The following is a 23,318-nucleotide window of genomic DNA, read 5'->3' as shown; positions in this document are numbered from 1 at the left end:
TTGATTCTTCCTATCCATGAGCATGGTATGTTCTTCCATTTGTTTGTGTCCTTTTTATTCACTGAGCAGTGGTTTGTAGTTCTCCTTGAAGAGGTCCTTTACATCTCTTGTAAGCTGGATTCCTAGGTATTTTATTCTCTTTGAAGCAATTGTGAATGGAAGTTCATTCCTGATTTGGCTCTCTGCTTGTCTGTTACTGGTGTATAAGAATGCTTGTGATTTTTGCACATTAATTTTGTATCCTGAGACTTTGCTGAAGTTGCTTATCAGCTTAAGGAGCTTTTGGGCTGAGACAATGGGGTTTTCTAAATATACAATCATGTCATCTGTAAACAGGGACAATTTGACTTCTTCTTTTCCTAACTGGATACCCTTGATTTCTTTCTCTTGCCTGATTGCCCTAGCCAGAACTTCCAACACTATGTTGAATAGGAGTGGTGAGAGAGGGCATCCCTGTCTTGTGCCAGGTTTCAAAGGGAATTTTTCCAGTTTTTGCCCATTCAGTATGATATTAGCTGTGGTTTGTCATAAATAGCTCTTATTATTTTGAGGTACGTTCCATCGATACCGACTTTATTGAGCGTTTTTAGCATGAAGGGCTGTTGAATTTTGTCAAAAGCCTTTTCTGCATCTATTGAGATAATCATGTGGTTCTTGTCTTTGGTTCTGTTTATATGCTGGATTACGTTATTGATTTGCGAATGTTGAACCAGCCTTGCATCCCAGGGATGAAGCCCACTTGATCATGGTGGATAAGCTTTTTGATGTGCTGCTGAATCTGGTTTGCCAGTATTTTATTGAGAATTTTTGCATGGATGTTCATCAGGGATATTGGTCTAAAATTCTCTTTTTTGTTGTGTCTCTGCCAGGCTTTGGTATCAGGATGATGTTGGCCTCATAAAAAGAGTTAGGGAGGATTCCCTCTTTTTCTATTGATTGGAATAGTTTCAGAAGGAATGGTACCAGCTCCTCCTTGTACCTCTGGTAGAATTCAGCTGTGAATCCATCTGGTCCTGGACTTTTTTTGGTGGGTAGGCTATTAATTATTGCCTCAATTTCAGAGCCTGCTATTGGTCTATTCAGGGATTCAACTTCTTCCTGATTTAGTCTTGGGAGAGTGTAAGTGTCCAGGAAATTATCCATTTCTTCTAGATTTTCTAGTTGATTTGCATAGAGGTGTTTATAGTATTCTCTGATGGTTGTTTGTATTTCTGTGGGGTCGGTGGTGATATCCCCTTTATCATTTTTTATTGCGTCTGTTTGATTCCTGTCTCTTTTCTTCTTTATTAGTCTTACTAGCGGTCTCTAAATTTTGTTGATCTTTTCAAAAAACCAACTCCTGGATTCATTGATTTTTTGGAGGGTTTTTTGTGTCTCTCTCTCCTTCAGTTCTGCTCTGATCTTAGTTATTTCTTGCCTTCTGCTAGCTTTTGAATGTGTTTGCTCTTGCCTCTCAAGTTCTTTTAATTGTGATGTTAGAGTGTCAATTTTAGATCTCTCCTGCTTTCTCTTGTGGGCATTTAGTGCTATAAATTTCCCTCTACACACTGCTTTAAATGTGTCCCAGAGATTCTGGTATGTTGTATCTTTGTTCTCATTGGTTTCAAAGAACATCTTTATTTCTGCTTTCATTTCGTTATGTACCCAGTAGTCATTCAGGAGCAGGTTGTTCAGTTTCCATGTAGTTGAGCGGTTTGGATTGAGTTTCTTAGTCCTGAGTTCTAGTTTGATTGCACTGTGGTCTGAGAGACAGTTTGTTATAATTTCTGTTCTTTTACATTTGCTGAGGAGTGCTTTACTTCCAATTATGTGGTGAATTTTGGAATAAGTGCGATGTGGTGCTGAGAAGAATGTATATTCTGTTGATTTGGGGTGGAGAGTTCTATAGATGTCTATTAGGTCCGCTTGGTGCAGAGATGAGTTCATTCCTGGATATCCTTGTTAACTTTCTGTCTCGTTGATCTGTCTAATGTTGACAGTGGGGTGTTGAAGTCTCCCATTATTATTGTATGGGAGCCTAAGTCTCTTTGTAGGTCTCTAAGGACTTGCTTTATGAATCTGGGTGCTCCTGTATTGGGTGCATATATTTAGGAGAGTTAGCTCTTCCTGTTGAATTGATCCCTTTACCATTACGTAATGGCCTTCTTTGTCTCTTTTGATCTTTGATGGTTTAAAGTCTGTTTTATCAGAGACTAGGATTGCAACCCCTGCTTTTTTTTGTTCTCCATTTGCTTGGTAGATCTTCCTCCATCCCTTTATTTTGAGCCTATGTATGTCTCTGCATGTGAGATGGGTCTCCTGAATACAGCAGACTGATGGGTCTTGACTCTTTATCCAGTTTGCCAGTCTGTGTCTTTTAATTGGAGCATTTAGTCCATTTACATTTAAGGTTAATATTGTTATGTGTGAACTTGATCCTGTCATTATGATATTAACTGGTTATTTTGCTCGTTAGTTGATGCAGTTTCTTCCTCGCCTCGATGGTCTTTACATTTTGGCATGTTTTTGCAATGGCTGGTACCGGTTGTTCCTTTCCATGTTTAGGGCTTCCTTCAGGGTCTCTTGTAAGGCAGGCCTGGTGGTGACAAAATCTCTAAGCATTTGCTTATCTGTAAAGGATTTTATTTCTCCTTCACTGATGAAACTTAGTTTGGCTGGATATGAAATTCTGGGTTGAAAATTCTTTTCTTTAAGAACGTTGAATATTGGCCCCCACTCTCTTCTGGCTTGTAGAGTTTCTGCCGAGAGATCTGCTGTTAGTCTGATGGGCTTCCTTTGTGGGTAACCCGAGCTTTCTCTCTGGCTGCCCTTAAGATTTTTTCCTTCATTTCAACTTTGGTGAATCTGGCAATTATGTGTCTTGGAGTTGCTCTTCTGGAGGAGTATCTTTGTGGCGTTCTCTGTATTTCCTGAATTTGAATGTTGGCCTGCCCTACTAGGTTGGGGAAGTTCTCCTGGATGATATCCTGAAGAGTGTTTTCCAACTTGGTTCCATTTTCCCCCTCACTTTCAGGTACCCCAATCAGACGTAGATTTGGTCTTTTTACATAATCCCATACTTCTTGCAGGCTTTGTTCATTTCTTTTTCTTCTTTTTTCTTTTGGTTTCTCTTCTCGCTTCATTTCATTCATTTGATCCTCAATCGCTGATACTCTTTTCTTCCAGTTGATCGAGTCGGTTACTGAAGCTTGTGCATTTGTCACGTATTTCTCGTGTCATGGTTTTCATCTCTGTCATTTCGTTTATGACCTTCTCTGCATTAATTAGTCTAGCTGTCAATTCTTCCACTCTTTTTTCAAGATTTTTAGTTTCTTTGCGCTGGGTACGTAATTCCTCCTTTAGCTCTGAGAAGTTTGATGAGTTTGATGGACTGAAGCCTTCTTCTCTCATCTCGTCAAAGTCATTCTCTGACCAGCTTTGATCCGTTGCTGGCGATGGGCTGCGCTCCTTTGCAGGGGGAGATGCGCTCTTATTTTTTGAATTTCCAGCTTTTCTGCCCTGCTTCTTCCCCATCTTTGTGGTTTTATCTGTCTCTGGTCTTTGATGATGGTGACGTACTGATGGGGTTTTGGTATAGGTGTCCTTCCTGTTTGATAGTTTTCCGTCTGACAGTCAGAAGGACTGTCTGTTGGTCTGTTGGAGATTGCTTGAGGTCCACTCCAGACCCTGTTTGCCTGGGTATCAGCAGCAGAGGTTGCCGAAGATAGAATATTGCTGAACAGCGAGTGTACCTGTCTGATTCTTCCTTTGGAAGTTTCCTCTCAGGGGTGACTCCACCCTGTGAGTTGTGGGGTGTCAGACTGCTCCTAGTGGGGGATGTCTCCCAGCTAGGCTACTCAGGGGTCAGGGACCCACCTGAGCAGGCAGTCTGTCCGTTCTCGGATCTCAGCCTCCGCGTTGGGAGATCCACGGCTCTCCCCAAAGCTGTCAGACAGAGTCCTTCGCGTTTGCACCGGCCCCCGCTGCTTCCCCTATTGGACTTCAGCTGTGGGCTGTCCCCAGAGGTGGAGTCTACAGAGACAGGCAGGCTTCCTTGAGCTGCTGTGAGCTCCACCCAGTTCGAGCTTCCCAGCGGCTTTGTTTACCTACTTAAGCCTCAGCAATGGCGGTTGCCCCTCCCCCAGCCTTGCTGCTGCCTTGCGGATAGATCGCCGCAGACTGCTGAGTTAGCAGTGAGGGAGGCTCCGTGGGCATGGGACCCTCCCGGCCAGGTGTGGGATATATTCTCCTGGTGTGCCCGTTTGCTTAAAGTGCAGTATTGGGGTGGGAGTTACCCGATTTTCCAGGTGTTGTGTGTCTCAGTTCCCCTGGCTAGGAAAACGGATTTCCTTCCCCCTTGCAAGGCTTCCAGGTGAGGCGATGCCTCGCCCTGCTTCAGCTCTCGCTGGTCAGGCTGCAGCAGCTGACCAGCACCGATTGTCCGGCACTCCCTAGAGAGATGACCCCAGTACCTCAGTTGAAAATGCAGAAATCACCGGTCTTCTGTGTCGCTCGCGCTGGGAGTTGGAGACTGGAGCTGTTCCTATTCGGCCATCTTGCTCCGCCCCTCCCAGTATATGGATAATTTGAAATGGGGAGTGAGATAACCACAAAAAAATTTTGTGAAAAAAATGAAGTTTGAGGTATGAGATACAAAGAATAATTTGTTGAGAGTTATATGTTAAGTGTATCACTGAGGTACAGAATAGGCAGTATCAAGTGAATATAATCTGAGCTATATTTTGGTCCATTTTTTTTCCTTAAAGTAACGGGGTCTTGCTCTGTCACCCAGGCTGGAGTGCAGTGGCATTCACAGGTGCAATCATGGCACACCACAGCTCGAGCCTCTGGGTTCCAGTGATCCTCCTGTCTCACCCTCCCCAGGAGCTGGGGCTATAGGCTTGCGCTACTGTGCCCAGCTTAATTTGGGCTTTTTGAAATATTAAAGTTTATCACTGATATGAGATTCTAGGAATATAATAATTATGTGATTTCTACTATAGAGAGAATCAACATGGTTACAGTTTTCTAATAAATCGACCTGGGAAAGTCAAATATATGTCCAAACCAAGTTACATCCATAAGAGAAAGTCTTTTGGGCAACCTCAAGGCTCACCTTGGCCACATGGTAAGACTTAAAGCTTTTTTGTAAATTGTCTGATTTGGACCTATTCCTTCTTGTTTCCAAAGTTGTGTTTTCATTAGTAAAAGGTATAAGTCTTAGTAAAGAGGCGTTCTGATTTGAACATAATGCAAAGCATTGATAAAGACTTAGCTGTAATTTTTTTTTTTTTCTGCTTTGAAGTAAGGCCCTAGGAATTTTTCTAAATGAATGGCTTTGTTTTTTTTTTGAGGCGGAGTCTCGCTCTGTCGCCCAGGCTAGAGTGCAGTGGTGAGATCTCGGCTCACTGCAAGCTTTGCCTCCCGGGTTCACGCCATTCTCCTGCCTCAGCTTTCCAAGTAGCTGGGACTACAGGCGCCTACCACCATGCCTGGCTAATTTTTAATATTTTTTTAGTAGAGATGGGTTTCACCATGTTAACCAGGATGGTCTTGATCTCCTGACCTGGTGATCCACCTGCTTCTGCCTCCCAAAGTGGTGGGATTACAGGCGTGAGCCACCACGCCTGGCCTTGAATGACTATTTTTTTATTTTTCGTTTTTTTGAGACGGAGTTTTGCTCGTTTGCCAGGCTGGAGTGCCAGTAGTGTGACCTTGGCTTACTACAACCTCCGCCTCCCGGGTTCAAGCGATTTTCCTGCCTCGGCCTCCCAAATATCTGGGATTATAGGTATGCACCACCACGCCTGGCTAATTTTGTATTTTTAGAAGAGACGGGGTTTCTCCATGTTGGTCAGGCTGGTCTCAAACTCCTGACCTCGGGTGATCCGCCCGCCTTAGCCTCCCAAAGTGCTGAGATTACAGGCGTGAGCCACTGCAGCCGGCCGAATGGCTTTTTTATAATAGCATTTGAAGAGTCAGGGTATTAGATATAACTTTTTTGGGAGTCTGTTTCTTTTGTATATCTGGCTAAAGATGTAGGCATTTGAACAAATCAAGTTCTGATAGATTGCAGGATGAATACATCACAGAAGAGAAATGCTAAGAAGCTCAGATTGAAATAATATCATGTTTTTATCCTTTGAAAATTCTTTTCCAGGCCGGGCGCGGTGGCTCAAGCCTGTAATCCCAGCACTTTGGGAGGCCGAGACGGGCGGATCACGAGGTCAGCCGATCCAGACCATCCTGGCTAACACGTTGAAACCCCGTCTCTACTAAAAAATACAAAAAGCTAGCCGGGCGAGGTGGCGGGCACCTGTAGTCCCAGCTACTTGGGAAGCTGAGGCAGGAGAATGGCTTAAACCCGGGAGGCGGAGCTTGCAGTGAGCTGAGATCCGGCAACTGCACTCCAGCCCGCGAGACAGAGCGAGACTCCGTCTCAAAAAAAAAAAAAAAAAAAAAAAATTCTTTTCCACTTTTCAAGATATATCCATTATTTACTAACCTTTCTTTAGGTAATTGTGCCATATTTGAGTTTTGATTACTAAAGTAAAACATAGTTATTTGTAATATGTTTATATATTAAGAATGTATTATAATAGCTGACATGTAATATAAATGTGTACATTTACAAATGCAAAATAAGCCCAGTGTGGTGGCTCATGCCTGTAATCCCAGCACTTTGGGAGGCCGAGGCGGGCAGATTACAAGGTCAAGAGACTGAGAAGATCCTGGCCAACATGGTGAAACCCCGTCTCTACTGAAAATACTAAAATTAGCTGGGCATAGTGGTATGCGCCTGTAGTCCCAGCTACTCTGGAGGCTGAAGCAGGAGAATCGCTTGAACCTAAGAGGCAGAGGTTGCAGTGAGCTGAGATCGCAACACTGCACTCCAGCCTGGTGACAGAGCGAGACTCTGTCTCAAAAAAAAAAAAAAAGTAGAATAACAACTAATTATGTGGCAGGTTCTGTTTATGTTCTTTAATTACAACCCTGTGAGATAGGTGCTATTATGTTCCCACTTTAAAGACGAGGAAACCAAGGCAGATAGAAAGCTCAAATAATTGCCCAAGATCATACAACTAGGAAGTGGTAGAGCCAAGATTTAATCCTAGGGTGGGTCTAGAGCCTACACACATAGAACCAACACTTCAATATGCTGCCTCAATTTAGAAAATTGAAATTTCCATAAATCCCAATTCTTTAGATGAAACCCTTCATGATTTGGTTAGCTCTTGGCTTTTTTTTTTTTTTTTTTTTTGAGACAGAGTCTGTCGCCCAGTCTGGAGTGCTGTGCGATAATCTTGACTTACTGCAACCTTTGCCTCCTAGGCTCAACAGACGTCTCCCACCTCAACCTCCCGAGTAGCTGTGATTATAGGTGTGTGCTACCATTCTCAGCTAATTTTTGGTTATTTGTTAGTTTTTTGTAGAGATGGGGGGAGGTCTCGCTGTGTTGCCCAGGCTGGTCTTGAACTCCTGAGCTCAAGCATCTACCCACCTCAGCCTCCCAAAGTGCCGGGATTACAGGTGTGAGCTATCATGCCTGACCAGCTCTTGGCTTTTTTGATTGACAAATTACAGTAAGAAAATACTGCTCTTTTAAAACTGAAATTTTAAAATAGTGAACCATACTTTTTTAAAAAAAATTATTTTACACCTGATATATTTGCCAGAATTAAACACATATCTAAAATTGTCAAGGTTTTAAGAACATCTGATGGTTTCTTAACATCTAATGGTTTCTTAACATCTGATGAAAAAGTCTTGAATTATACAGAAATATGTCTTCCTGTTATATATGTTCAATTTCAAGTCTTTATTTTTACCTTGTGCTTTGACAGTTGCTGTGGCCTTAGCCTGTCTTTCCGTTAATCTCACCTGCCCTTGCTGGATTATGCTGAGGAGGTGCTCCTGCTACTCCTGGTCTCAGAAACCCTCAGCAACACTCATACCCATGCAAAAACGTCTAGACCCTCTGCTTGGCCTTCAAGCATCCTCTGTGTGTTCTCCTGCTTCCTTGACCTCCTTTCCCCATAGAACCTGTGCTGCTCAGCAGCTTGTTTTCCAACCGCATGACATGATTTATGCTCCCTTATACCTTGAATGTCTCACTTCTGTATGTCTGAAGACATTCCTAATCGTAATTATTTAGTTTGTCCAATCTGATATAATCAACTTGAAATTCTACATTCTCATTTCTAAATTGAGGCTTATATTTAATCTGCATGGTTGCTATGAAAGTTAGAGATAATGGTGGCCAAAGCAGTTATTTTTCTGTTCTTTGAACCCTTAGTCACGTGTTTATGTCCCTCTTGAAGCACTACAACAGGCGTCCTGTTATTGTTACCTGTAAACTTCATGCCCCATACTAGAATACGTTGCAGCAGTATTCCCTTATTCATCTTCATATTACCCCTCACATTGAACAAATGAAATACTCAAACATTGAACAAATGGATAAATGGAAAAAATAGTTATTGAGCTTTTTGCCTAAGCATAGCTATTTATAAACAAATTATTGTTCAAGGATATTAATAGGCAGGTATTATAGTATTTATATCACGTCAGAGAATAATACCATATGCCTGGCTATTGTCCTGTCTTTTAAGGCAAAGATAAAAGAGGCAGCCTGAGTGCTTGTGGATATTCTGACTTCTCTGCCTCAGTAGAGCAGGCTGTGGCTCCCCTTGTTCTTGTGGCCTCTGTCACACCCACACCCAACCATTTCACCTGGCTACATTCAGAAGTTTCAGGTCCCCCAGTGTTTGGGAGAATGAAGGGAAACCCAGGCAAGACTGATTCCAGACCTTTTCCTTGTCAGTGATACAGATAACCTGAACTCACATAGGTCAAGTTCAGTCATTGCACATGTGGGGAGGTGAGGCTCCATCAAGATTTTCAAATGCACTGCAGTTCATTTGTAAATGAAGAGTTTTTCTTAATGTACTTGGGAGTTTGGCTGTATGTTGCTTTCTATCTTGTGAAGCAGTATGTAGTTTTTGGCTAATTTCTTCAGCCCTGCTTCCATACTGTTAAGAGTTTGTTTGTTTTGACACAGGAACTCATTCTGTCGCCCAGATGGAAGTGCAGTGGTGTGATCATGGCTCACTGCAACCTTGACCTCCCTGGCTCAGATGATCCTCTCACTTCAGCCTTTTTTTGTTTCTGTTTTTTTTGTTTGTTTTTTTGAGGCAGAGTCTTGCTCTGTCACCCAGACTGGAGTGCAGTGGTGTGATCTCAGCTCACTGCAACCTCTGCCCTCTAGGTTCAAGCAATTCTCCTGCCTCAGCCTTTGGAGTAACGGGGACTACAGGCTCACACCACCACGCCCAACTAATTTTTGTATTTTTTAGTAGGGACAGGGTTTCACCATGTTGGCCAGGCTGGTCACAAACTCCTGGCCTCAAGTGATCTGCCAGCTTTGGCCTCCCAAAATGATGGGATTATAGACATGAGCCACCGTGCCTAGTGGTATGTTAGACACCTCAGCCTCTTGAATGGCTGGAACTACCGGTGAGCACCACCACACCCAGGTAATTTTTAAATTTTTTCGTAGAGACAAGAGTCTTGCCATGTTGTCCAGGCTGTTCTCAAACTCCTGGGCTCAAGCAGTCTTCCCACATTGGCCTCCCAAAGTGCAAGAATTACAGGCATAAGCCACCGTGCCTGGCCAGGAGTAGTTTGTGTTATTGTTGCTTGTTTTATGTTTAGTTCTGTCAACTACAATACAAAGATTATGTGATTAGTAACCGAGAAGCATCTTAGGCATAAAAAAGTAAAAGTCAGCTGGGCATGGTGGCTCATGCCTGTAATCCCAGCACTTTGGGAGGCTGAGGCAGGCAGATCACAAGGTCAGATGATCGAGACCATCCTGGCCAACATGGTGAAACCCCATCTCTACTAAAAATACAAAAAGGTAGCCGGGCCCACGCACCAGCAGTCCTAGCTGCTTGGGAGGCCGAGGCGGGGGAATCTGACCCTGGGAGGTGGAGGTTGCAGTGAACAGAGATTGCACCACTATACTCCAGCTTGGTGACAGAACGAGACTCCATCTCAAAAAAAAAAAAAAAGAAATAAAAGTCTAAGTTTTAAAATCCCCTGAACTTAGGTTTATATCCCAGCTCTGCTGCTGATTTTTGCCCTCAGATAAGTTATCTGAAACCTACCTCAGAGAGTTGTTGAGGATTATATTAATAAGAGAACATATTGCATAACATGGAAGTAAATGATTGTTATTAATCTTTGAGTAAAAGAAACTAATCATTCTGTTGATAAAATTTAACTTGGCATTTTGTCTAGGTGTTTACTGCTAAGAGGTGTATTATGTTCCTAGCTTTTCCAGTTGCCAGAAACGTCAAAACACATTTGCTATTTGAAACAAGAATATGGCTGTGCTTGAAGGATACCAGGTGTCAAAGCAGAGTGTTCCCTTTCTTTGTCTGCACTTATGTTTTGCCGCCTTGGTTCAAACCAGCCACCATTTATTGGGCCCCTACTGTGAAAAGGTCTTGGTGAGTAGATTCAGAGCTGATCAGGAGAAGATGCCTGTCCTCAAATAACTCACAATATATATAAAAATCATGAATGCCTATGGAAGATTAATAATGTTTGTCTGTACAGGAACTGCCACTTTCACCATACAGAAAAAAGCTGGTGGAGCCAAAGCATCAGTAAGAAAGGCTATGCAGTCTCCAGTTACCTTCCGAAAAGGTAAGGGATAAAGAAGATAAAGTTCTCAGACTTAATACTAAATTTTCTTAGGCTGAAGTGCAATGGCACGATCTCGGCTCCTGGGTTCAAGCGATTCTCCTGCCTCAGCCTCCCAGTAGCTGGGATTACAGGTGCCCACCACCGCGCCCGGTTAATTTTTGTATTTTTCGTAGAGATGGGGTTTTGCCATGTTGGCCAGGCTGGTCTTGAACTCCTGACCTCAGGTGATCTACCCATCTTGGCCTCCCAAAGTCCTGCGACTGTGCGTGGGCTTTAGCATGAGCCACTGTGCCTGGCCCTTAATACTAAATTTTTAAAAATTATAAATCACTCAATTTCAAATATAGATTTCAGAGTGAATGCTGTGACTCTGTGCTGCAGTGGTTCAGAGAAGAAGTTTTGGAGTAGCTTTATGGAATCAAGTTAACCACTTACTCAACCTTACACAAATTTCTAACCCATTTATGTATCCTTAATTTTCTCACCTGGAAAAAATACAGATTATAGTAGTGAGGATATATGTAACTACCTTGGTAGGTGAACAGGGTAACTATTATCCGTGTCTTACTATGAGAACAGACATAGAGAAGTTAAATGACTTGTTCAGATATCCTTAAAACAATAACAATAGTAGCTAATAGGTATAGAGCATTTACTCTATGCCAGGCATTATGTTCACACCTCATGTGCATTATCTCACTTGATCCTCACATTAAACCCAATGAAATCTGTGCAGTTATCCCCTATTGAAAGAACAGAACTAAATTTGGTAGGGGTAATTATTTTTTAAAAACCCACTGATTTGGCTGGGCGCGGTAGCTCATGCCTATAATCTTAGCACTTTGGGAGGCCAAGACGGGTGGATCACGAGGTCAAGAAATTGAGACCATCCTGGTTAACATGGTGAAATCCCGTCTCTACTAAAAATACAAAAATTAGCTGGGCATGGTGGCATGCACCCGTAGTCCCAGCTACTCAGGAGGCTGAGGCAGGAGAATCGCTTGAACCCAGCAGGTGGAGGTTGCAGTGAGCCGAGATTGCACCACTGCACTCCAGCCTGGCAACAGAGTGAGACTGTCTCAAAACAAAACAAAACAAACCCCACTAATTTATATGTACTGTGAGAAATGATGAGAAATACAAAGTAATTAGCCTAGGCTTGGTATTATGCCTCGTTCTCTACTACTGGCTCATTACTTTGCAGATCCGTCGTTCAGTTTACCCTATCTCGTTTTACCTATGTGTAATCCATTATTTAACTCATTTATCAACTTTTTAATGTCTATGGCTGTATTTTCTAGACGATGCATTTGGTACTTTTTCTACTCTTTTCCCCGTGTACGCATTAAAACCCAAGTTTCTGGTCATTTGGATCAATTTGAATCCTCAAAGCATCATTTCCTGTGCTTGTGTATTAGTCTGTTCTCACGCTGCTAATACATACCTGGGACTGGGTAATGTAAAAGGAGAGGTTTAATGGACTCACAGTTTCACATGGCTATGGAGGCCTCACAATCATGGTAAAAGGCAAAGGAGAAGCAAAGTCAAGTCTTACATGGTGGCAGGCAAGAGAGCGTATTCACGGGAACTCCCCTTTATAAAACCATCAGATCTCATGAGAGCCCACTATCACAAGAACAGCAGCATGAAGGTAACTGCCCCCATGATTCAATTACCTCCCACCTGGCCCCTCCCACAGCACATGGGAATTATGGGAACTACAATTCAAGATGAGTTTTGGTTGAGGACACAGCCAAACCATATCAGCTTCTAAATCCCATGCTAGCTTTTCTCACTTTCAAAGTCTTTCCTTTTTATCCATTATGAATTATTTTCTAGTTTAGAGTACTCAATAGCTTTTTATTCTTTTCAAAGCAAATATCTAGCAATGTCTAGTTCAACAGATCAAATGTTCCCCAAATACAATGTTACCTCTCAAAACAGTTGAAATTACTTGTACCATTATATTGTTTTGTTTTTGAAAGTCCCAGAGATCCAGAGTTTTGTGTTCTTGAGGTCATTATAATCTAACATGAGGCCTTGCCCATAGAAAGCTGTACATATTTGTTTCATTGTTCAATGGTAACCCTGCCTCTGAAAGTTGGAAATGTGTATGACTCCAACTTTCTAGCTTAAGTGCTTAGATAGACTGTGACCCACAAATTGACACAAGTAGAGCAAGAAAAGAAGCAGGATTTTCTTTGGGAATGGTGGAGGTAATAGGTTTAGTTTTATCATCCAGTTTCAGATTTCTCAGGCTAGACTCTGTAGACACTGTTTGGTGTTATGTTATAAAGAAACTGAGTGTCAGTGCCCATCATCCTAGAGAAAGAGTACTTCCTTTGCTGAGGGAAGCCAGTGTACTTGGCAGTCTGGTTTCTGCTGTGGGGTGTCTTCTTGATCTGTAACTTACCTTTCACTTTAGAAAGCTTTCACTGTCCGATGGGGCAGGACAGTTTACCTTGAAAAGGCTTATGCATGCTCAGTTTCACAGAAATTTTCTCATATTATATTTTTATCTCAAATTGGATATCCCAGATAAACCCTAGAAAAATGCATTATGATCTGAAAGGAAGGATATTACAAAACCATCTCTAGGTAAAGCAAGGTGAGAGAAACCCAGTGATAGCCTCTCAAGGTTTGTAATACCCCATAGGTGAAGATTTATCCTAAAGTGCAAGACTCTTAACTGTAATTTTAGCAGACTAGGTAGTGGTTTGATTTTGTCATTCTTTCTAGCTGGCAATAATCATGTTCATTTGACAAAACAAGAGTGTCAATGTCTAGATACCAAATTAATTGTAGCCAAGATGGGGTTGGGATTAGTTGATGTTTGTAGTCTTTGCTAATCTCTAGTCATATCGTGAATACTTGAAGGATACTTTAGCACCCCACCTCCACTTGTTCCCATCTGCTTTGAAGTGGAAGCCTACTCTTGTGGTTGTGTTGCTTAACCACTCATTGGTTTCTCTTTCAGTCTCACTTTTTCTGTTTTAATGACTGTTTTCTTTTTTACCACAGTATTTGTTCTCATATGCATTCCTGTGATCTGCTTGTAGATTTTTTCCTTTATAAGGTTTTTCAAAATTTGTTTCTTATTAATATATACTGAAATAATTATTTACTGAATAATATTTACTGAAAAATAATTTACTGAATTATTTTAACATGGGACTTTCAGTGGCATTTCAAAATACTCTCTGATGTCTTTAAGTAGCAGAAAAAATGTCAAACCTTTTCAACTAGAGCATAGCTCTCACACTGGATATTACAGTAGCAGGTGCTACCAAATGATGTTAGCTTTGTTTCTTTTTCAGACTCTTGGGGCTAGTCAAAAGAAAAATCCCTAAGCTGTCTGTACCACTGCTCCCTTCCCTTTGGCACTAATCCAGGAAGAAGCTTTTGGAAAGCTGCCACCTTGTGGATGCAAATTAATAGATCTATTCGTGGCCGGGCGCGGTGGCTCAAGCCTGTAATCCCAGCACTTTGGGAGGCCGAGACGGGCGGATCACGAGGTCAGGAGATCGAGACCATCCTGGCTAACACGGTGAAACCCCGTCTCTACTAAAAATACAAAAAATTAGCCGGGAGAGGTGGCGGGCGCCTGTGGTCCCAGCTACTCGGGAGGCTGAGGCAGGAGAATGGCGTGAACCCGGGAGGCAGAGGTTGCAGTGAGCTGAGATCTGGCCACTGCACTCCAGCCTGGGCGACAGAGCAAGACTCCATCTCAAAAAAATAAATAAATAAAATAATGCTTTCTCCATAGAACTGTCAGGAAGAGTATTCACTCAGCAACTGCCCATTGAGCTTCTACAACATACCAGGCACTGTTACTCATGAACAACACAGAAAGCAGCACATCAATAAGGGAGAATGAGGCTGGCTAGTTGGAACTACTCTAGCAAGGGTGGTTGAAGGTCTCTTTGAGAAGGTGAAACTCTTACTCCAGCTCTTAGTATGAAGCAAATTAAAAATTAAATAAAAATTGAGAAAAAGAGGCCGGGCGCGGTGGCTCAAGCCTGTAATCCCAGCACTTTGGGAGGCCGAGACGGGCGGATCACGAGGTCAGGAGATTGAGACCATCCTGGCTAACACGGTGAAACCCCGTCTCTACTAAAAAATACAAAAAACTAGCTGGGCGAGGTGGCGGGCGCCTGTAGTCCCAGCTACTCGGGAGGCTGAGGCAGGAGAATGGCGTAAACCCGGGAGGCGGAGCTTGCAGTGAGCTGAGATCTGGCCACTGCACTCCAGCCTGGGCGACAGAGCGAGACTCCGTCTCAAAAAAAAAAAAAAAAAAAAAAGTTAGAAAAAGAGAAGGTGATGTTGAAGTGAAGATCTTAAATGATGAAAAGGAGATTGTTAGGTAAAGATAAGGCAAAACAGTTTCAGGCAGAAGTTCAAAGTTCTGGTAAGAGTGTTATATAAAGATAAGGCAGAACAGAAAGTTCAGAGCCCTGGTACAGAAACAAAGTTGGTATGACAGAAAAGATCAATATGGAAAAGTGACAAGAGATATGGTGGAAGAGATGGGCTAGATACTGTAGGCTAAGGCAAGGAGTTTGGATTTTACTTGAGATCCAGTGAGACTCCATTTTAGGCAATTAAGCAGAGATAAAATAATTTATGTTTTAGAACATGTGGAGAAAAAGAAGACAGCATACAAGGATAGATTGCTTGGGCTAGGGTTTTAACAATGGAGATGGGGGAAATGGTTTGATTTGGATATATTTTGAAGATAGACAAAATTAGGACTTGCTGATGATTGGATGTGACATGTATAAGAAAGAAGGATGAGGCAGGGCACAGTGGCTCACGACTGTAATCCCAGCAGTTTGGGAGGCTGAGGCAGGCAGATCACTTGAGGCCAGGAGTTCCAGACCAGCCTGGCCAACATGGTGAAACCCCATCTCTACTAAAAATACCAAAATTAGCTGGGCATGGTGGCGCATGCCTGTAATCCCAGCTACTCGGGAGGCTGAGACAGGAAAATCACTTGAATCCGGGAGGCGGAGGTTGCAGCGAGCTGAAATCGCACCACTACACTCCAGCCTGGGGACATAGTGAGATTCCGTCTCAAAAAAAAAAGAAAGATAAACAACTGGACTTTAACCTGAGTGTCTCCTGGGATGGGGCAGTTTAGGGGTAAAAATTAACAGTGTGGTTTTTGACCTGTTAAAGTTCAGATGTTTATGGCACATCCAAGCAAAGATTTTAAGAAGTGGCAGTTAGCTTTGAGACTGGAGGTACAGGTTTTAGAGAGTTATCAGCATGTAGGTGATATTTAAAGCCATGGAACTAAATGAAGTTAGCTAGGGAAAGCAGAGGTGTGTTAGAAAATCCAAAGACCAGGCATGAATATCTGGTAAGTTCAAGGGACTGAATGTAAAAGTGCTTATTAGCCCATATAAATGCCAAAGTGTGTGCTGTGATTATTTTGGGGGCTTTATTTCTTGGAGATATCCTCAGCTTCAAGTACATAAGGACATAAGGTTGGTAGAGTTACAAAAGACAAAGAGGGCCCAAACTTCAGCACTGTCCTACCTCTTCTTCCTGCTTCAGGGAGCCACATGACTGCTTGTTTGGGATCTAATCCCATCTTGCCCCATGTCTTGAAATCACCTTGAAGGGTAGAACATGCTGTGACGCTGGCTTTGGAACATTGTGTTAGGTGAGGTAGGCTCCTCTAGGACTTTGTGCGGAGAAACCTTATTGGTTTGTGGGTTTACTAAGCTGCTTCTGGGCATTAGCTGGAATGAAAGTTTCTTTTCAACAAATACTGATACATGCAGTAAGAAGAAAGAGGGTCATAATGTGTTGTCACCACACTCACTGTGATGCCTTTGCCCAAAGGCAGATTGTAAGCATTAAGCCTGGGTGAAGATGCCCAAAGCATTGCTTCTAAGTTTTCACGGCCGGGCGCGGTGGCTCACGCCTGTAATCCCAGCACTTTGGGAGGCCGAGGCGGGCAGATCACGAGGTCAGCAGATCAAGACCATCCTGGCTAAGATGGTGAAACCTCGTCTCTACTAAAAATACAAAAAAATTAGCTGGACATGGTGGCGGGTGCCTGTAATCCCAGCTACTCGGGAGGCTGAGGCAGGAGAATGGCCTGAACCTGGGAGGCGTAGCTTGCAGTGAGCTGAGATCGCGCCACTGCACTCCTGCCTGGGAGACAGAGCAAGACTCCATCTCAAAAAAAAGAAAAAAAGAAGTTTTCACAAGACTTTCCGTAAAAGACAGGGAAGGCACAGGTTTCAGAGTTCACCCAACTTTTGATGTGAAGACCTCTCCACAGTTCTGTTATATCTGTGGCCTCTCCTCCCTAAATTTTCTTGTCTTAGAGATTAATTACTAATAGTTTTCAAATCCAAAGAAGGCTGGAATTCATTTTCCATCTCGTACACTGACAGGACAGGAATTTTCGAACCCCAAAGTGAACCATATCCAGACCTTATGATTTGAATATTATTTAAAATGTGACTACCTTTGCTTTGATGATAAAGGTCACAATTAACAAATGAGTCAATCAATCAATCCATCCCAATGTATGCTTTGTTCTTATCCCTTAAAAGGCCCTAATGCTCCATGTCGTAGTCAGCAGCATACAAAAAAACATGGAAGTGCTGGACTTGCACCTCAAACCAAGCAGGTGTGTGTGGAGTATGAGAGAGAGGAGACTGTGGTGAGTCCCTGGACGATACCTTCAGAAATCCGTAAGATTCTTCATGACAGCCACAATTCCCTTCTACAAGTAAGCATTGTTCTAGATTTTGTCTAGTGATTGCTCTATGTTCTTCAGGTTTTGTGTTTGTTTTTTAGTTTGTTTTTTGTGGGATGTGGAAATACTGAAAGGTTGTTAGGTCAGTTTGAAATCGTGATGCAAAACATCTTCCCTTTTGGCTTAGTACTCCAGCATTTATCTTTCAGAATTCTCTGTGACTGTATTTTTTAACTAAAAAATGACCAAAATGTAAGAATATAAAATCGTACTACAAGTATCAACGTCCATTCTTCCCTGTCTTTGAATCCAGTGCCAGCATCTCGTTGTGTGAGATGATGTTCAGCTCTTGTCCATCTGGATGTGCTGGGCAATGACAGCCCTATTTCCTGGCACATTTCCTTCAGCCCTTTGATGGATGAACAACTCTAGAATTTTTGAAAGCTTAGTTCACACTCCAGGTTTTTTTGTTTTTGTTTTTCTGTTTGTTTTTAGGGGCTAGGACCACAACTGACTATCTTTTCAATTCAATAGGACTTGTCTCCAACTGAAGAGGAAGAGCCAGAGCATCCTTTTGGGGTGGGCGGCATGGACAGCGTGTCTGAGAGAACTGGCAGCATCCTCAGCAAGCTGGACTGGAATGCCATTGAAGACATGGTGGCCAGCGTGGAGGACCAGGGCCTGTCTGTCCACTGGGCCCTGGACCTGTAAGACCTGGATATCATTCTGTTTCCATACACAGGCCAGCACCTCAGTAATGTGATTCTGAAAGATTAACAGGTTTAAGGGACAGAAGCAATGAAAGAAGCAATGTGAATTTTCCATCTGCTATCATATTATTAACTGGATTAGCCATTTCAAGAGGAAAAATAAACATTTCTCAATAACTTTGCCTTCATGGGGAAAAGGTTGACTATTGATGTATTATATGTTTTTGTATTTGCTGCATCATTAGGCATAATTTTTAAAATGATAAGTACCTTTCAAGCCAAGTTTGCATAACCTACTTTCAATAAAAACATTCTATCTTGCCTCCTCCTTTATTACCCTCTGAGTTTTGAGAAACAACCATATATAGATTAATAGGGAAAAAAATTCTTTTCTTTGAGAAGAAAATCACAGTCTCACCTGAGAACTCAATTATGAACCCTATTTTAAAACACCTATGCAGGGTTTAGCCAACTACATTTTACCAACCGTGAAAAGAAAAGAAAAAAGAAAAACCAGCTACATTTTACCAACCATGAATTTCTAAATAAGCCAAGTTTCATGGAGGCCAGGAGATCTTCTGTCTTCTGCCCTGCAGCCTGAAGCCTTGGAGGAAGAAACAGGCGTGGATGCTTTGGGCGGGAAAGTAGGGGAATATGACTCCAGGCTCTAGAAGGCTTACCTTAAATTTGTAAGAACCATGGTACAGAGACCTGGTTAGGTTTTGGTATTGAGCTCCAACAGTGTTATAGTTTTAAGAGATAATTTTTATGACAATTGACTCAGAACCAGGATCCTTCAACTACTTCATCAATGTTTGGTATAATATCAAAGCACACTATTATCTGAAAAAGCAATTAAATACCCCCTTTTTTCCAAATATCTACCTGTGTGAAGCCAGATTTTACAACATATGCAGCAAGTTGAATGCAGAAGCAGGTATGGTAATAGCTGCCTTCTATTAAGCTAAACATTAAAGAGATTTGTTGAACTATAAAACAGTGCCACTCTCCTTACTAAATTGTTTTAGAAAATAGCTTTATATGCTAACATTATTATTAATTGTCATGTAATTGTTATTGTCATTTAAAATATTTTACAACGTTTTCTGTTTCTTTTTTGTGTATTCTATGGGTATTGATACATGATACTTGTACATTTTTAATGGGGTGCATGTGATATTTTAATACATGCATACAATGTTTAGCAATGAAATCAGGGTAATTGGGATATTCATCACCTCAAACATTTATCATTATTTGTGTTAGAAACATTCCAAACCTTTTCTTCTAGCTATTTATCCATTGTTGGATACTTACATCAATTTTATATCTTAGCTGTTGTGAATAGAGCTGCAATAAATGTGGAAGTGCAGATATCTCTTTCATATACTGATTTTCTTTCTTTTGGATATATACCCAGCCATGGGATTGCTGGATCATATGGTAGTTCTATTTTTAATTATTTGAGGAACCTCCATACTGTTTTCCATAGCTGCTGTACTAATTTGCATTCCCACCAAGGCTGTATGAGCATTCCCCTTTATCTGTATGCCCACAAGCATTTATTTTCCATCTTTCCTATAGTAGTCATTTTAACCGGGGTGCAACGATACCTCATTATGATATTGACTTGCATTTTTCACATGATAGTAGTATTGAGCATTTTTTCATATACCTGTTGGCCATTTTTATGTCATTTTTAAGAAATGTCCATTCAGATATTTTGTCCATTTTGTAGTAGGATTCTGTTTTGTTACTAAATTGTTTAAGTTCTTTATATATTGCGGTTATTAATGCTTTGTTGGAGGGGTAGCTGGCAAATATTTTCTCCCATTCTTTAGGTTGTCTTTTCACTTTGTTGATTGTTTTCTTTGCTGTGCAGAAGCTTTTCAGCTTGATGTAATTCTGTTTGTCAATTTTTGCTTTCATCGCCTGTGCTTTTGAGGTTTTACTCAGAAAAAAATCTCTGCCTAGACGAGTGTCCTGAAATGTTTCCCAAATTTTTTTTCAAGCAGTTTCATAGTTTCAGTTCTCACATTTAAGTCCAATCTATTTTGGTTTTATATATGATTTATACAGATGTAGTTTTATTCTTCTATAATGGACATCTAGTTTTCTTGGCAGCATTTATTGAAGAGGAGGGTATCCTTTCCCCATTGTATGTTCTTAATGTCTTTGCCAAAAATGAGCTGACTGTAAGTGCATGGATTTATTGATAGTTCTTTTTTTTTTCCTTTGTGACAGGATCTCACTTTGTTCTCCAGGCTGGAGTACAGTGGTGTGATGTTGGCTCACTGCAGCCTTGACCTCCCAGGCTCAAGCGATCCTCCCACCTCGACCACCCAAGTAGCTGGGACTAGGTGCATGCCACCATGCCTGGCTAATTTTTTGTGATTTTCATAGAGACAGTGTTTCATGTTGCCCAGGCTCCTCTGGAACTCCTGAGTTCCAGTGATCCTCCCACCTCGGCCTCCCAAAATGCTTGGATTAGAGGGATGGGCCACCGCACCCAACCTATTGATGGGTTCTTTATTCTGTTCTATTGGTCTATGTGTTTTTATGCCAGTTCCGTGCTGTTTTTGTTATTATAACTGTGTAATAATATCACATGGAGAGATGGAATTTCACTCTTGTCGCCCAGGCTGGAGTGCAATGGCACAATCTCGGCTCACTGCAACCTCCGCCTCCCGGGTTTAAGTGATTCTTCTGCCTCAGTCTCCTGAATAGCTGGGACTACAGGCACCTGCCACCATGCTCAGCTAATTTGTGTGTGTGTGTGTGTGTGTTTTTAGTAGAGATGGGGTTTCACAATGTTGACCAGGGTGGTCTCAAACTCCTCACCTCAGGTGATCCGCCTGCCTTGGCCTCCCAAAGTGCTGGGATTACAGGCATGAGCCACCACACTCGGCTGAATTATGGTGTATTATTATTATTATTTTTTAGACAGAGTCTCACTTTGTCACCCAGGCTGGAGTCCAGTGGTGCAATCTTGGCTCACTACAACCTCTTCCTCCCAGGTTCAAGCGATTCTTGTGCCTCAGCCACCTGAGTAGCTGGGACTAAAGGCACGTGCCATCATGCCCGGCTACTTTTCTGTATTTTTAGTAGAGATGGGGTTTCAGCTTGTTGACCAGGCTGGTCTCTTAACTCCTGACCTCAGGTGATCAGTCCCCCTAGACCTCCCAAACTGCTGGAATTACAGGCATGAGCCACCGCGCCTATCCTGGAGCATAGTTAGAACCCAATGCAGAGACTCTTAAGAACCATGGTAAAACTACAGGAGCTGATAACCAGAATAACCAGTTTAGAGAGGAACAAAACTGACCTAATAGAGCTGAAAAACACAACACAAGAAATATACTGTGCAGTCACAAGTATCAATAACAGAATAGGCCCAGTGGAGAAAAGAATCTCAGCTTGAAGACTATCCTTCTGAAATAAAACAGGCAGACAGGAATAAAGAAAAGAGAGTGAAAAGGAACTAATAAAACTCCGAGAAATATGAGATTATGTAAAAAGACATCCTGTGACTGATTGGGGTACCTGAAAGAGATGGGGAGAATGGAACCAAGTTGGAAAACACACTTCAGAATATCATCCAGGAGAACTTCCCCAACCTAGCAAGACAGGCCAACATTCAAATTCAGGAAATCCATAGAACCCCAGTAAGATACTTTACGAGAAAACCCCAAAACATACCATCACATTTGCCAAGGTCAAAATGAAAGAAGAAGTGTTAAGGGCAGCCAGAGAGGCCAGGTCACCTAAAAAAGTAAGCCTATTAGACTAATAGCACATCTCTTAGTGGAAACCCAACAAGCCAGAAGAGATTGGGGGTCAATATTCAACATTCTTAAAAGAGTTACCAACCGAGAATTTCATATTCGGCCAAACTAAGCTTCATAAATGAAAGAGAAATAAGCTCCTTTTCAGACAAGCAAATGCTGAGTGAATACATCTCGACCAAGCCTGCCTTGCAAGAGCTCCTGAAGGAAGTACTAGATGTGGAAAGGAAAAACCATTAACAGCCACTGCGAAGGCACACTGAAGTATACACACCAATGACACTATGAAGGAACCACATAAACAAGTCTGCAAAATAACCAGTTAGCATCATGATGACAGGATCAGATTCACACATAAAAATATTAACCTTAAATGTAAATGGGCTTAATGCCTCAATTAAAAGACATAAAATGGCAAACTGGATAGAGTCAAGCCCCATCAGTATTCTCTCTTCAGGAGACACATGTCACATCCAGAAACACACATATGCTCAAAGGGATGGAGGAAAAATGGAAAACAGAAAAAAGCTGGGGTCACAATCCTGGTTTCTGACAAAATACACTTTAAACCAACAAAGATAAAAAAAGGTCGTTACATAATGGTAAAGGGTTCAATTCATCAAGAGCTAACTATCCTAAATATATATGCACCCAATATAGGAGCACTCAGATTCATAAAGCAAGTTCTTAGAGACCTTCAAAGAGACTTAGATTCCCACACAGTAATAGCGGACACTTTAACACCCCACTGACAATATTAGATCATCAAGACAGAAAATTAACATAGATATTCAAGTCCTGAACTCAGCTCTGGATCAAGTGGACCTGATAGATATCTACAGAACTCTCCATTCCAAAACAACAGAATATACATTATTCTCATCACATGGCACTCTAAAATTGATCACATAATTGGAAGTAAAACACCCCTCAGCAAATGCGAAAGAACTGAAATCAAACTGCTCAGACCACAGCACAATCAAGTTAGAACTCAAGAAACTCACTTAAAACCACACAACTACGTAGAAGTTGAACAACCTGTTCCTGAATGACTCCTGAGTAAATGAAATTAAGGCAGAAATCAAGAAGTTATTTGAAACTAATGAGAACAAAGAGACAATGTACCAGAATCTCCGGGACACAGCTAAAGCAGTGTTAACGGGGAAGTTTATAGCACTAAATCCCCACAACAGAAAGATCTCAAATCAACAACCTAACATCACAAGTAAACTAGAGTCCAGGCATGGTGGCTCATGCCTGTGATCCCAGCACTTTGGGAGGCCGAGGTGGGTGGAGTGGTTGAGCTCAGGAGTTTGAGACCAGCCTGGTTAACATGGTAAAACCCTGCCTCAACTAAACTTACAAAAATTAGCCGAGCATAGTGGTGCATGCCTGTAATTCCAGCTACTTGGG

The 23,318-nt window shown here is 41.9% G+C and overlaps 1 protein-coding gene across 7 annotated transcripts in view; it reads left to right on the top strand.

The window, feature by feature from the left end:
• CPLANE1 (ciliogenesis and planar polarity effector 1) overlaps positions 1-19,496 on the top strand; it is a 160,198-nt gene extending 140,702 nt beyond the window's left edge. For 4 of the 7 annotated variants that reach the window (XM_033179383.1, XM_033179380.1, XM_033179381.1 and 1 more), the window contains 4 exons: positions 4,983-5,107; positions 10,603-10,692; positions 17,265-17,443; positions 17,945-19,495. In XM_033179383.1, coding sequence (XP_033035274.1) covers positions 4,983-5,107; positions 10,603-10,692; positions 17,265-17,443; positions 17,945-18,121 — 571 coding nt within the window. In that variant the 3' untranslated portion in view covers positions 18,122-19,495. Of the gene's footprint in view, positions 1-4,982; positions 5,108-10,602; positions 10,693-17,264; positions 17,444-17,944 lie in introns of all 7 variants that reach the window. The other 3 variants (XM_033179384.1, XM_033179386.1, XM_033179388.1) reach the window with 1 other exon arrangement.
• The last annotated feature ends 3,822 nt before the right edge of the window (positions 19,497-23,318 follow it).

Source organism: Trachypithecus francoisi, unplaced genomic scaffold (genome assembly GCF_009764315.1).
Source record: "Trachypithecus francoisi isolate TF-2019V2 unplaced genomic scaffold, Tfra_2.0 Lachesis_group2, whole genome shotgun sequence".
Lineage (NCBI taxonomy): Eukaryota > Metazoa > Chordata > Mammalia > Primates > Cercopithecidae > Trachypithecus > Trachypithecus francoisi.
This window is presented reverse-complemented; position numbering and strand designations above follow the sequence as displayed.